At 33.3% G+C, this 16,223-nt stretch overlaps 1 protein-coding gene across 1 annotated transcript in view; it reads left to right on the top strand.

Moving 5' to 3' along the window:
* The window catches only part of LOC138323898 (lysosomal alpha-mannosidase-like), a 17,385-nt gene extending 1,457 nt beyond the window's left edge, over positions 1-15,928 (top strand). Inside the window, exons 3-26 of the mRNA XM_069268822.1 lie at positions 48-221; positions 930-1,123; positions 1,472-1,580; positions 2,819-2,916; positions 3,881-3,952; positions 4,572-4,688; positions 5,142-5,342; positions 6,020-6,092; positions 6,539-6,578; positions 6,824-6,893; positions 7,294-7,416; positions 7,868-7,984; positions 8,436-8,565; positions 8,865-8,947; positions 9,470-9,691; positions 9,962-10,080; positions 10,594-10,695; positions 11,000-11,087; positions 11,211-11,297; positions 12,398-12,488; positions 13,365-13,510; positions 13,999-14,172; positions 14,776-14,899; positions 15,659-15,928. Coding sequence (XP_069124923.1) covers positions 48-221; positions 930-1,123; positions 1,472-1,580; positions 2,819-2,916; positions 3,881-3,952; positions 4,572-4,688; positions 5,142-5,342; positions 6,020-6,092; positions 6,539-6,578; positions 6,824-6,893; positions 7,294-7,416; positions 7,868-7,984; positions 8,436-8,565; positions 8,865-8,947; positions 9,470-9,691; positions 9,962-10,080; positions 10,594-10,695; positions 11,000-11,087; positions 11,211-11,297; positions 12,398-12,488; positions 13,365-13,510; positions 13,999-14,172; positions 14,776-14,899; positions 15,659-15,762 — 2,858 coding nt within the window. The 3' untranslated portion in view covers positions 15,763-15,928. The remainder of the gene's footprint in view (positions 1-47; positions 222-929; positions 1,124-1,471; positions 1,581-2,818; positions 2,917-3,880; positions 3,953-4,571; positions 4,689-5,141; positions 5,343-6,019; positions 6,093-6,538; positions 6,579-6,823; positions 6,894-7,293; positions 7,417-7,867; positions 7,985-8,435; positions 8,566-8,864; positions 8,948-9,469; positions 9,692-9,961; positions 10,081-10,593; positions 10,696-10,999; positions 11,088-11,210; positions 11,298-12,397; positions 12,489-13,364; positions 13,511-13,998; positions 14,173-14,775; positions 14,900-15,658) is intronic.
* Positions 15,929-16,223: the final 295 nt, after the last annotated feature.

Here is a 16,223-nt window from a genome sequence, read left to right on the forward strand (position 1 = left end):
ATTTATGATATTATTCCATCATAATATCTGTATGAATATCTCTTCAGACAAGTCCGACATCCAGCGTGCTGGGGTCCAGTATATTCTAGACGCTGTCATAGCCGAACTGCAGAAAGACCCCACCAGGAGGTTTATATATGTGGAGGTAGCTTTCTTCGCCAGGTGGTGGAGACAACAGACCGACATTACACGCCATGCTGTCAAGGCACTCGTCAACAACGGTAAGTCATTATAGTAATGGACGGTGTCATGTTTGCGATAAAACCAGTATCTAACTACTATAACTAACTTGTCAATCAAATAATCATTTCCGAATGCACCAATTATAAGAATAAGGTTTGTAATCAAAGCGATGGTAAGCATTATTCCTGTAACTATTGCAGTATCGTTTGCCAATCAGAACACAAACCCATGTCTTCAAGCATCATTTCAATTGAGTAACTACATATCGCTATGAAAAGTATGCTTTACTAAGAGAATTTTTCTATTTTAAAATGTTTTTTTGTTTTTTGTCATTTTTTCATTTTCTTCAAAATTGTAATCTTAAAAATGCGTATAGGCCTATTTGGAAGGAATATTCTTGGCTACAATTTTGATAACTAAGAATGTTGACAAACAACTAATTATCTTTATACATGGTAAATAAATATGTAACCAATATCTTTGTAGGGACCAAGATGTCTGTTTGATACCTTTGTGAAGGACTATCTCTTTCCTTAAGAATTTATAAAGGTTGGCGACTACTGCCACGGTTGCTATTTCATTACCGACCGATATGAGTTCGAAAACTCAGTGTTCAATCATATTGTTTTTTGGCCGACCTAAGGCTATCGTAATGATGAATATGCTTCACATTTTAACATTGCTAAAGATTCTACTTCGATTGAGCATTACACGATTTATGCAAATGTGATGAATTCTACATACAGGGCAGCTAGAGTTCATACTTGGTGGCTGGTGTATGAACGACGAGGCCTCCACCCACTACAATGCTATTATAGACCAACACACTCTAGGATTCGAGTTTCTCAGACAGAACTTTGGGGATTGTGGTCGACCTCGAGTCGCCTGGCAGATCGACCCTTTTGGTCACTCCCGTGAACAGGCTTCTCTTTTTGCTCAGGTAGGAGTTTTGAGCATCATATTAAAAAAACAAACATATTTTAGTCCCAGATATAATAAGCTTTCTTGAGAAATGTTTGCTATTTCAAAACTGTTTGCTATGTTTTCTTCCTATTGGCTTGCCGCGAAATCTCACGATGTTATGGCATACATAAAATGCGGGCTAGGCTTTATATTTTCACTGGTTAACAATGATAGTACATGTACATTAAATTATACAATGCTTGATATAAATATTACCAGTCTGTAATATCACACATCAACATAAGACTATGTTCAATGTCTGTGACTTTATGTTTTGGTACAAATTACTTAAGATTCTGTCTTATCAACTATACTTACTTCGTAGATGGGATTCGATGGTTTGTTCTTCGGCCGATTGGACTACCAGGACAAGGATGAGAGGATTAGGAAGAAGAGTATGGAGATGCTATGGAGGGGAAGCCCGACTAATCTCAGTAAGATTGCTTCATCAATGTGGTATTATTAATTCGTTAGCTTACTGTAAATGTACTAATTTTATTGGTAGTCTTATTTTAGCGGAAGTTTTATTTTAGAGGTAGTTTTATTTAAGCGTTAGTTTTATTTTAGCGGTAGTTTTATTTTAGCGGTAGTTTTATTTTAGTGGTAGTTTTATTTTAGCGGTAGTTTTATTTTAGAGGTAGTTTTATTTTAGCGGTAGTTTTATTTTAGCGGTAGTTTTATTTTAAAGGTAGTTTTATTTTAGTGGAAGTTTTATTTTAGCGGTAGTTTTATTTTAAAGGAAGTTTTACTTTAATAGTAGTTTTATTTTAGCGGTAGTTTTGTTTTAAAGGTAGTTTTATTTTAGTGGTAGTTTTATTTTAGCGGTAGTTTTATTTTAGCGGTAGTTTTATTTCAAAGGCAGTTTTATTTTTGTTGTAGTTTTATTTTAGCAATAGATTTATGTAAGTGGTAGTTTTATTTTAGTGGTAGATTTATTTTAGTGGTAGTTTTGTTTTAGTGGTAAATTTATTTTCGGTATTTTTATTTTAGTGGTATTTTTATTTTAGTGGTTTTTATTTTAGTGGTATTTTTTTTAGTGGTAGATTTATTTTACGGTAGTTTTTTAGTGGTATTTTTTTTAGTGGTAGTTTTATTTTAGCGGTAGTTTTATTTTAGTGGAAGTTTTATTTAAGTGATAGTTTTTAGCGTTAGTTTTATTGTAGCTGTAGGTTTTGTTTTAGCGGTTGTTTTATTTTAGCGGTATTTTTATTTTAGCGGTATTTTTATTTTAGCGGTAGTTTTATTTTAGCCGTAGCTTTATTTTAGTGGTAGTTTTATTTTAGTGCTTTTTTTCGCGCTTATTTTGAAGTGCTTATTTATGAACGTTACTAAATTTCGTAAAAAGGATATTTTCGCTATTGCACCTCCGAATTGCGCTAATTTATGTCAGGCGAATAAAATATATATATATTTTTTTGCATTTGTGCCAAGATTTTAAAATAAGTAAATTTACAGTATTTTATTTATCTATGTCTTTTTTTTCTTTTTTATTCATGTCTTAACATATCGGTAAATCTTTCTTAAAAAAATTGTATAGTTTAGCAAACAGTATAAAGACATTTGTTTATAATCAAATATCATGGGTGACTTATTTTTTCTGATGATATTACGGATTATTATCGAAGTTATTGTTATCATAATTATCACAGTTTTATATTGTTTCTTACCACAGAGAATATCTCAGATCTGTTCACTGGTGTCTTGTATAATGGTTACGGACCTCCAAACGGCTTCTGCTTTGATCTACTGTGTGACGACGAACCTATGATGGTAATGTGTAGTTGTATTCTTCATTACTTAAACAATTAAAAAAATCTTTTTACTTAAAATTATATGTGCCGTAACTGGGCGAAAATTTTGGCATGTTAATTTTTCTAAATTAATCTATTAAAAGCCATGAGGTTTGGCAAATTCAGCCGTGAAAATCATTCAAATGGCTTCAGATGCCTTATAAACGTTAGTTACAACACGGATATTATGTACTTTTTTTTTGTATGCCTTATGTATGTTTAGATGGAAACTTTCCTGCAGAATTCACTTTACAATTACTAATATCAATGTAAAAATGCAACATGAAATTGTAAACCACATTTTGGCTTCATGGACTGACTGTAGTTTCTCATTTCGCTTCACTATAGATGTACATATAATGATTTTTGCCAGTACTGCTAAAATCATTTTCTGCTTCTATTTGTATTTGTAGAATTAAAACAATGCATTGAAAGTACTGTAATTTTCAATATGTTAGTAACTTTTGGTGGTGAATAACATATTTAAAGAGTATACGTATCTTGATTCGCGAGTATGAAAAATACGGCATATATAACTTTAAACAATTAAAAAGAAGATAATCAATAAACGAGGGCACATTTTACGTACACATTTTATAGTCTGTAGAAGTATATATAAACCTATATCTGAATATTTATGATGATAATTTATCACTATATATTGATAATTAATACTTAATAATTATGCATATCACTATATATTGATAATTAATACTTAATAATTATGCATAGAAATTCAATTAATCCTTATATTCGTGAAGAGGGTTTATTCAAAGAATATGATATTATCTAAACGGGAATCTTTATTAGGAGATTTACTAACTGAGAGTTCATTGGACTAAAATTGGCTATAACAAGTATGTTGAAGTTTATAATAATATTATATTTAATATTTATACTTTTGCAATGTCAAGCGTGCGTTAATGTAGATTTTCTGTTCACAGGACGACGACCGTATGCATGGCTATAATGTGCCAAAAAAAGTAGAAATGTTTGTGAACGCGTCGAAGGAATGGGTAAGAAGAACATCTTTTGAAATTCTGTGTTCGGCACATTCGTTGTCATTTGGTTGTTTTAATAGGGGTTTGTACAGGATATTTTCTACTTACCCACTGCTTTGTATTCTGTGATCATCTATTTACGAATCATTGGCAGATCGTTTAGATTGTGGTATGTTCATGTTTTGTCTCATTGCATTAACGACGTGGAAGGTTTGGCAATTGCAAAAAGATTTAATGAAGGCATATTACCAAGGACACTGAACATAATTCCCGGTCACAGTTTACAGATAGCGACAAAACCTGTAGTCTATTCTGATATATAAGCAGGACTAGAATAAGAAGGAGAAAGTCATTTATTGAGAATATAGAGAATTTAAAAGATATAAGATTTTAATTTAAACCCCATCTTTTATATGATAATGCAATAAAAATAGCATATACACTTTTTATGTTGTTTAGAATATTTTGATACTGGTAATCATCATTAGGCTTTGCCAAAACGCGAAATTTAACCGGCTACGTATACTATATTCGAATCGAAAGTAATAATATGTTTTCTTTTTAGATACATTGTGCTAGCAGGTTTGTTAAAGCATTTGTGATACTGTTATTTCACTATGTATTTTTATTAAAGGCAGATGCATATGCTTCGAATCATGTATTGATGCCGATGGGGTTCGATTTCAATTACCAGAATGCTAATGCCTGGTACAAAAATATAGACAAGTTGATGAAATACGTCAATAAACAGGTGAGTAGTTTATTAGATTATACCCAACACCTGTTGATAAGATTCACTCGCAAATTATATTAATGTCAGAAAAGTATGTAAATGCAGTCATGTGATAACACAGCTTCAGATAGAATGAGTCGAAGCATAAAGGGATATAAAAAAATCATTTTTTTTTTAGTTATTTCACAAGAACAAAACGTTCGAAAGTAAAGAAATATTAGTTTAGTTTTGAAAACAAAGTCATTAAAAGTTATTAAATTGGGTATGAATAAATTAATTTATAAAAAAGAATCTTTCTTTCCTTCTGATTGCTGCACATGGCCCAAAACCGGCCTAATAAACATCATATAGTACATAGTACATTAGGACATGAAAAAAATATGAATACATGATTATATGCTTAAGATTTAATATTGTAGATCTGTTAGGGAGTATTATTTTGATAACACTTAACTGAAATCCCACTTTCAGTCTAACCGTACCAGCGTGAACGTGCTATACTCCACGCCTTCATGCTACCTCTCTAGCCTGAACAAGGCACCAGTTCGCTGGCCGACAAAGAAGGACGACTTCTTTCCGTACGCCCACCGTCCACACAGTTTCTGGACCGGCTACTTTACCAGTCGACCAGCACTGAAGGACTACGTCAGACGCACAAACAACTTCTTACAGGTATTGTCACATCTTTCCTCTTTTTTTGATCTATACGAGTTACTTCCCTTTTTGTCTGGTACGCGATGGTCTGCCCCGAGCAATGTTCTGCCTTTCCCACTTCTTAGTCACTGTGACATCGTTCATGTTGTCCCACTTGCCAACAAAGGATGTATGTGTAAATCTATGAAACCATAGCGAAAGTTGTAATACCAGTTGACAAAGGATATGAATTGAATTTGTTAAGTATTGTATGATGTTATTGTACACCAATATATTATGGTGTTTGCAGTATTCGTGTCTGAGATATTTTTACCATGTTCACATATACATTAATTCGCGATCAACTGCTGTTACTGAAAATCGTGGATGTGAATTAGCGTTCGAGTTTTCTCGCAAAATAACGCGAGAATTTATTTATCGCGAAAATTGTTTTCACTTTATAAACAAATCTTTATTACCTGAAACCAAGACGTCTTATTTCTGTTGTGATTTTCATCACGATGAAATCAGTATAAGTAAATTAGTTGAAAGTGTTTCAGTTTTATTTTCACTAATTCGAATACATGATGATGCATTGGTGTTCATAATTATTCTAATGATTGCATGACTGCCCATATTTATTCATCCGTTACACGATTGATATATGTATTTCAATTATGTGGTTGACAGAAATAGTGATTCGCTTTCTACTCTAGGTAACTAAACAAATGGACGCCATTGCTGCACTCCATGATACTGACAACAGCACGTACGAAATTCAAATCCTAAGTAAGTTAAATATACATCATCGTCGTATTAATGATAATATATGTATACATGTGTTAGTGAAACATTTATGCGCCTTTAAATTCTAATATCATAATAAGCCAAGTACCAGCACATTGCGTAATTACGACCATTACTAAAAAGGTTCAGTATTTATGCTTCACACTCTTTATGCTCTTATTTTCGTGTGCTAGTGATTTTCGGGCATTTCACAGGCGATTGAAATTCACAAAAATAAATTACCGCGAAATTGTTTCAAATAGAAATAAAAGTAGAATAAAAGAAGTCTATATTGTGAAATTAAATCTTCGCGTGTAGATTGTTCGGCAGAAAAAACGCGAAAATATTTCGCCGCTTAATTAAATTGATTTACAGTATATCTCGGTACTGAGACATAAGTTTACTGCTGTGTCTGTCAATAATGGAGTGAATATTTTACTGATTTACAGAGGAAGCAATGGGTGTGGCCCAACATCACGATGCTGTGTCGTAAGTTATAATTGACCGATTTAAAATGGTGTTACTAATTCATAGTATGGTTTAAATTGTTTGATAAACTTTGACGCGTGGGTATATTGCCCAACGTTAAATATGGGATTATTAATTCATAATATGGTTGAAATTGGTAGATAAACCTTGACGCATCGATAGAATAGTACCATATATTTAGCAGCTGATATTTTGTGTTTTTGATAGTAACTTGTGGTGACGTCATGTTGTATTTTGTCTTTTAGTGGGACTGAGAAACAGCCGGTTGCCTATGACTACGCCCAGCGACTAGCACGTGGTGTAATGGAGTGTCAGGTAAATAGCTTGTAAACATCAGACGATTGAAAACAGCTTCTGATTACAAATTATTTATCTTTATCAATGATATATATATTATCAAACTTTTGTCTTTCATAATGAATATTTTGCCAATTTGATACTAGTGCTGTCGGCGCTGTCGGCTACACCAATGCCAGGGGACATACCGTGATGACTTCATAACTTAATCAATGCAACCCTCGGCATGAGCTGATACTCTGCTGATAGAACATTACATTTGTCATATTTAACCTCTAATTTTCAGGAAGTGTTTCTTGTTCAATAATTTAACAAAATTAATGACTATGAATTTATGACCATAGATAAAATAAACATTTCGATCATTTTATTTTACTTTTTAACAAAAATTTCATTTATTTTGTTTTTTACATACTAGAAAGTTGTAAACGATGCCTATGGTAAACTCCTTCCACTTGACTCAGCATACACACCACCAGGGCAGCAATTCTGTAATCTCCTCAACATCAGTATCTGTGGCGTGACAGAAAATTACAAATATGTAAGTTAATGTGTTTCTAATTCTATGTCATATATTCATCATAATAGAAAGCTTCGATAGCAAAAATATTGTGAATGTTGTAACGTTGATATAATTCATACGTTTTTGCTATTTTGTGCTGCTTCGAAATTATACAAATGAATGGCGTGTTTTTGACACTTTGTGAATCAATGATTTTTTATGAAATAATAACAATACGATGTCATTAATGGGAATATTTCACGTACCAGTTGATTCCTGATAAGAACTACTGTTTCTATTAGTGATGGAATGACGTTAAAAGCTATCCCGCACTGACGTCATTTCAGCGAGATGATTATAAAATGTAATGTTTCATCACCACTTGAGTTTCTAGTCCCGCACAAAAGTTATCGGGTATCATGTGGAACATGAATTGTTCCCATTTTTAAGGCAACACTATTGTTTTTTTTATTTCTACGTTTTGATGCAGTTCACACTGGCGGTATATAATCCACTAGGATATGACGTCACTTCCTGGATACGGATACCCGTTTTAGGGAGAGTGTATCAGGTCAAAGGTCCCGATAATAACGACGTCCCATCCCAGGTACATATAGCAAAACTCTATAAATGTGAAGTTCGTTTGTTATGTAAATTAACGGGATGATACGTTTGTACCGTTGCAACCAGGTACATATACAAGATCATACTTTTTGTACCCAATATTTTTGTGAAATACAGGTGTTTGACATAGTTTTTTTCAATAAATGAAATAAACTTCTCTTCACTATAAAAGTGTTATCTATAAACTTATTGCTGATGGAATCGGTACCTTATGATTGAATATTAACTTTCAACAGCGAGTTTTGTAGCTTTCGCCCTGATAATAACTTTCTCTATTTTGTAATTTCTTCCGTTTTTTTTACATTAACACCTTGATTAATGTATAGTTAGAAATGATGCAATGCCGTCTCCGATAGTAAACTTTCCTTTTTTCAAGTGTAATATATCGTTTCAGTATCATATGATTTAAGAAAAGTACGACTGTTTTCTTCAAGGTTGTACCAGTATCTAAGGAGACAAAGCGTATCCCTGAGCGACAAGGCTCCCGCCTTCAGTATGAACTGATCTTCAGAGCAAGTGCACCTGCACTTGGATTTAGTGTCTATTTCATCTCTAAAAGTAACAGTATGTATTGTTTAATCTATCGCAATCTGAAAAAGTTCGTTTAAGCTTTACTTTTATTTTATCAGATAGACTATAATATCAATATATTTTGTGTGGAATTGGTGGATATTTTAATAGACAAGGAAGGGCATCTAACAATATACTGCTACTCATTTTAAAAAAATAGTTGTATTCCTATAAATTATACATTTACATTCACACATAACAAAACAAATTAACTTTACCGGTATAAGTTTTCTTCTTACACAAATTATAATTTTTTTCTATAACTGGAAATATGTAATCACTTTTCGTTGTAGAAGCGAGGGTCAAACTTGCACAAACTACAAGTAAAAGGTTGGTGAGGAATAATGAAGGCCATGACACTGTCGTGAAAAATGAGGTAAGCGTGCATAACGGTATGAAGGATTTTGAAATTAGATAACTTATATATGAAATTTTACTTTTTGAATGACAAACAATTTTTGTGAAACATAATTACAAAAGATTTCGTAGACAATTCAAGTACCAAGTACAACTGTAAGAGATATCTCCCTTCTTCTTTGTATTGTTTGGTTTAAATATTTCTCAAAAACATTCGCACAGCGATGCCATCATTACATTTAATGCTGACGTTGTAAAAGTAACAATTTTCTCATGAGGTTTTACGATTTCTATAAGCATGTAACACACGAGATGGTTCGGTTTTCCTACCAATATTCGATTAATATCATATAGAGCAAAAAAGAATTACATAAAATAAAAAAAAATAAGAAAGAAAGTAACATACGTTCAGGTATTTGTTCGAAATATTAATTGCTTTTTGTATCTAGATCATATTTACATAAAATTGACTCAGAACGGTCTCATTTGCCAAAATTTTGTTATTTATAAGCAAGTCATAACCGACATAACTTTTATCTAGTTCGTGAGTTTGAAATTCGATGGTACGACTGGTCATCTGAAGTCGATGAGGAACCTGGACAGTGACATAGAGATTGGTCTACAGCAGGGCTTCTACCACTACACTGGCCACACAGGAAACAATACCAAGAGCGATCTACAGGCCTCAGGGGCTTACGTATTCAGGCCAAACATTACAAAAACGTTTAAGGCCAAACAAATGAAGAAATCCTACATAAGAGAGGTGAGTTAGTTATGCATTTGTCAAAATCTGTATTGCTGTTACTCAATCCATCAAAGAAAAAAATGTCTTTAAATGAGAGCCATTATAGATGAACGAAAACTCTGGCTGGCTCTTTTCAATTCTAATTGAGTTCGTCGAACACAAAAATATTTTACAAGAACCAGGTTTTGATTGTATTACATAAAGTCTGATACAGGTTTAAGTATTAAATGATAAACAATCAAACTTGATTGGTGTTTTCTTAATTTTTCCAATTTGTTGATTTCTTAGGGAAGGGTCGTTCAGGAGGTCTACCAAACATTCGCCCCGTGGATTACACAAGTCATTCGTTTATATGAAGGCGAAAAGTATGCCGAGTTTGAGTGGACTGTTGGGCCCATTCCTATATCGTGAGTAGATGTATAAACACTCGTCGACAATTGTTTCGCTATTAAATTGAAAGGTATTTCCATTAAATTCAGATTTTGAATCCTTGAATTCTAATCCTAGTGAAAATGCTTTGAAACGGAAATCGCGGAATTGGGTTGCAGCGAAAGAATGTCGGTTTACAGCGTTGACACTAAATGAACTTAATTAATAACTCCATTAATTAAGTTTATTTAGTGTCAACGCTGTAAACCGACATTATTTCGCTGCAACCTGATTCCGCGATCAAATCAGAATTATATTATGTTATGTGTCATAAACGTCATCTTCTATATCAAAGCGGACTTTTGATATGCTTTTCAATCCCAAAAATTATCAGGATATTGAGAATTAACGGAGTACTAGCTGTCAATGAAACCGCAAGGATACCGCATGTTCCTTTATTTATTTAATTATTTTTTTTTATAATTAATAAGATATTAGTTTGTTTATATATGCAAATACTATATAAATTTGTGTTTTATTTGCTGATGAAGTGATGGTGCTGGTAAGGAAGTTGTATCACAGTTCTTAACATCACTTGACACTAAAGAGGCATTTTACACGGATGCGAACGGACGTGAAATACTGAAAAGACGGTGAGTAACCAAAATATACATATAGACGTGAAACAATTAGCCGAAAGTTAAAACCAAAACACTGTCAATGGTTTATTTGGATTTTTTTAATCTTAATGTTTAAATCTACTGTCTGTTGTTTTATGATTTTGTTAGAGTTATTTCCCTTAACCTACATGTACATCAAAATAGCAATATTGAAATGTTTTACGGAGAATATACCATTCAAAAAATAAGGTTTCCTTCGGAGGTGTAACAGCTGACATTGAAAATACTATGATCAGTAGGGTAAAACAACATATTTTGTCTTCCATATTACTTTCAGACGGAATGCCCGAGACACCTGGGATCTAGACCAAACTGAACCAGTGGCTGGCAACTTCTACCCCGTCAACAGCCGTATATTTATTAGGGTGAGAAATTTACAAAATCAACGCTGATACTGTATTACCGATTTATTGGTGTAAAAGAAAATAACAGCATATTATATAACATTGTATCTTTATTGTTTTCTTTCTGTAATTGTATATTTATAGGACGAGGAACTTGGTATACAGTTCAGCGTTCTGACCGACAGGAGTCAAGGCGGTAGTAGTATCGTGGATGGTGGCATCCAACTTATGGTAAAACTCTCAATTACTTAATCTCTTATCATCTGACGAATATCTGTAACACCCAACTTATGGTAAAACTCTCAATTACTTAATCTCTTATCCTTGTTATGCATATTTATACTACCAATATCATCATGGTAAAAAAATCTCATCATCTGACAATGTACACCACTTATCTACTTATGTATATCGACGAATATCTGTAACACCAACTTATGGTAAACCAATTACTAATTCTTATCATCTGACGAATAATGTAACACCAACTTATGTAAACCTCAACTTAATGTCTTATCATCTGACGAATATATGTAACACCCAACTTATGGTAAAAACCTCAATTACTAAATCTTTTTCATCTGACGAATATCTGTAACACCCAACTTATGGTAAAAATCTCAATTACTAGATATCTGTACACCAACTAGATTTATTGCGTACTTATATGTTACTGCGACTATATAAAGACAATGACTATGTGTTACGAAACGTAGATATTTTTTGTAAATGGAAATGGCCTGTATCGATCTAATGACTGACGACATTTAACACCAACTTTGACACTTATTGTTATCTTCACGACAAACAGTGATTAAAGTTTTAAGAGTCCCAATTTCTAGTACAAACATGAACAGATAAAAAGTATTTTTCGTTAGTAACAAAAGGTACTTAATTTACACTACTACCATCATTCAGAAGTTTGAGCTTATTATTTTACTTCAGAATAAAAGTATTTTTAAAATGATTATTAACATTCCTAAAAATACTAAGGTGATATATTTACACAAGTGTCTTAGACGCTTATTCTATTTTCCTCTATATCAAATTGTATATTACATTGCTATATCAGGATTTCAATTAAGAGAAGTTTGATCTAAAACCATGGTACTGTGCCCTTTGTGGAATGAGGTACTAATTACGCAGACAACAAAAGGAAAACAAATGCATTTTTGTGTTAAAATATAAACACAGTTAAACATAAATTATTGTCCGAATGATAAGCATGTTTCTTGCTCTGTTGGTGATTGAACACATTTATTTGATGTGAAAGTTCACGATTGTTTTTGTCTTCTCTCTAGAATAACTATACCTGTATATCTTCTATCCAGGTACACAGACGTCTGCTCCATGACGACGGGCTCGGTGTTGGGGAGCCCCTGAATGAGACGGGTATAGACAACAAAGGCCTTGTCGTTAGAGGTAACGCCAACTTTTAATACGTGCATACTGCAAACCAACAAATCTTCGCGGAAATTTAATTTCTTGCTTTCGATTTTTTTTCTATAGCGATATAGTTTTACGACTTCAAGTCTATGATTCTGTACTCCCTCTGCTTAGGGAAAAAAATTTCTATAACGATTTATTTTCGCAACTTGTAGTAATAAGGTTCTACAGTTCCTGTTCTCAAAACATTTTCGTAGCTATTGATTTTCGCGGCTTCTGATCGCTCAAGAAATACGCAAAATTAAACCAAACGCGAAAAAGTTGGTTTACAGTAATGGCCAGTATAAATCAAACATTCATGTTGCACGTGATAATGAGAAGTGAAGTTCATTGATAGACTCCTTAGAAATAATGCTTCCTGTTTAATGGAGTTTAAAAGTATTCGGCGATTTATATAATTGGAGTAACATATATCTTAGTTTATTTGCATTATTCGTTACAGATAAAACGTAGTCATTTTTATCTTAAATGCTGAGAAAATTTTTTCAAGAAAACCGAACCCATTGTCTATAATTGGACTGTCTACTGTTGTCTACTTGGAAGCACTATTCAATACGGGGTTTTCGAGATTCTCAGACGACGTGGGTTAAGTACAATATACCGTTGCTTAGTCCCATATTTCCGGTGATTGTGACGTCAGCTTTTATGTGATATTTACAAAATTATAATCACCGAAAAGTAAGACTAATCGATGGTAAATCGTACTTTACCCGCGTCATTTTGGGATCTCAAAACCCCCGTATTGAACTAACGTTATATGGTAAAAATGGCTGTTGTAAGACTGTTATTTTGGCTCAATGATGCAACATGAATAAACGTTTAACTGATTTCACTTGAGATTTTAATGTTTAGGGAAGCATTACGTATACCTGGGAGGGATAGAAGAATCGTCTGCCTTTCACCGCAAGATGGCTTTAAGGCTGTATATGGCACCTTCGCTGTCTTTTATGCCAAACGTTACGAAATATTCTATTTGGACCAAACAATTTCAAACACAGGTGAGTATATTTCTCCTTGTTATTCAGATAATAAAATCAAATTCATTGTTTTAATTATACTTAGGATTAAACATGATGATAATTTGGTATACCGATATATAAACCGAAAACTGAAGTGCAGTAATCGCGAAAATAAATCGATATGATAATAACGCCATTTGAATGAGAATAGGTCATTTGTTTATGACGTTATCAAAACGTGTATTTCAACTTTTAGATTGATGAATTATATGACACATTAATTTAAACTATGAAAAATCGCATCACAACCAAAATACATTTGTCTACACGGTTAAGATTATTTCCTTATCACATATACAACTGATACATCGAAGGTTTATTATACCTCAATTATATTAGGATTCCATTTATTGTTACCTTAAGGAACATTAGAGTATTTTGAGGTTAAGGCGTACGACCTTTTGGATGTAAAAACTATATTTCCGTCAATAATTTTTCGCGTCATTTGTTTTGGTATTTTATTTCAGTGGTCAGGCATGACTAAAAACCTGCCCGACAACGTGCACCTGTTGACCCTAGAGCAGTGGGGAGGACCAGGAGTGGTGCCCTCCTCGTCACAACCCTATATCATACGGTTGGAGCATACCTTTGAGACCGGAGAGCATTCTCTATTATCAAAGGATGTAACTGTTAACCTGGCAGTGAGTTTATTCGTGAATTCGGTTAACCGTATTCAACCCTATAAACACCCATTTCCTTTGTGAGGCTTCGATTTCACTTTCTCCTAATTGAATGCAGACTGAAAACATGAAAATTATTTGATATCTTTTGCAAATTTGTTTATAGCTTACTTTGTTCATTTTTTTGTGAAAGGCTTGTCCAAATTAAGTTATATTAAGCGCCCCCTTATATATGTTCTATTTTGTTAAATACGGTACAAAATTATGTATGATAACCCCTAATTGATATGATAATTAACCTTGATTTACTCTGTCAGCGTTTGTTCACCAAACTAAATTATTACATCAAGTTGCATTGTTGCATACCAAAATGTATATGTCATTTATTAAGATCTTAAAATCTCTCTCTGCTTAGTAATTATACTTTTAGCTTCCGCATGCACATTTTTCGCAATACAGTATATATTTTTACTAGCCGTTCTTTTCACTTTGCTCACGGTAACTTTAAAGATACACATGATTTTGCAGACATCCAAATTGGACCATTAATACTAGTTAGAATGCTTATATTCAGATTCTCACCTTTTATCCTTTTTTATTTCTGATGTTCCCTCCTTCCCACAGAACCTGTTTACGACGTTCAATGTAACTTCGATGACAGAGCTTACACTTGGTGCCAATATGGTTTTGTCTGACCTTCACAGACTACAGTGGAACACAACAGATACCAGAGAAGAAAGCACGCAAGGTAAATAAAACCCATCAAATAAGATATCGCATTATTGTGCAGTGAAGCCCTGGTAATCCGGACTCCGATACTCCGGAAAACTCTCCGAACGGAAGTTTCAGGGAACGGATTACCTTTACGGTACATATTTGCTTGAGAACACATAATGCGACAGTCCGGAACATTCGTAATCCGGACGGTTTAGACCAGGATCGAAGGTGTCAGAATTACCGAGGGTTCACTGTATATTGTTTACTTGTGTAGTTAAACATATGGCAGTAAATTTGTTTACATGATAGTTTACGTAAACCTGTATAATTCTATATTTCTGACAATGTTTCGTGTTTATCTTTATCTAGATTTGTTTGACCCGTTTATTACGTAACAGAGAACACATATTTTACGGGAACAATATTAGAACACACAGTTTGCTGTTGGGATGATAAAAAAATGTTTAGTCTATATTTAATTTGTATTCGGCTTGGCGAAACTGAGCATAATACATGTTTCTTTTAGACCCATTATCCTTCCATACTAGGTCACTAACAAACTGTGTAACGAATTTATCCCATTGAAGACTTTTTAAAATATATAAATAAAAAATATCGAGCAAATAACGTAAGTCTTATGAAATTTTGAATAGCACGTGACGTCATTTTAACTAATAGAAATACATAATTCTTGTTCGTGACGGGGTAAAGGGTTACATTATGACGTCATAAACAAAAAGACAGATGGACATTCTTTGTCATAGACGCTTTGTTTTAATGTTTGGTTCAGATGGCTCCACGGATTCAGAGGTGTCCGATGTCGGGAGTATGGATGTCAAACTAAAGCCAATGCAGATTCGTACGTATCAAGTCCAGCTACAAGACAGGAAATGACGTTATGTGTCACAAAAATGATGACGACACATTTCATATTTCGCTTGGTAGTATGTATGTTACAAGCTAATTATCGGTACATCGGTTTTATATTCAAGTAAAATAATTCAACGTTATCGTATATTTACTTATTTTTGTGTAATAAAAAAAATATCTATTAGTAGAACTTTGTGTTCTTGCGTTAGTTTGTTTGGATTTTATTAGTTTAACGTCCCATTAACACATTGGGACGTGCCAGGTTTGTGTGTGGTTGGAAGCCAGAGTACCCGAGAAAACCCATTGACTAGAGGTCAGTACCTAGCAACCGACCCACTGGGGATTCGAACTCACAACACAGAGGTGTAATTCGGATTTAAGCAAATGAGAGATGATCCTGATCAAAAGGGTAGTGATAAAATATCGTTTTAAATATCCCCGAGGTACACATTCAACATTTTATACTTTAAAGACAATACATTTAA

The sequence above is a fragment of the Argopecten irradians genome, chromosome 5 (genome assembly GCF_041381155.1).
Source record: "Argopecten irradians isolate NY chromosome 5, Ai_NY, whole genome shotgun sequence".
Lineage (NCBI taxonomy): Eukaryota > Metazoa > Mollusca > Bivalvia > Pectinida > Pectinidae > Argopecten > Argopecten irradians.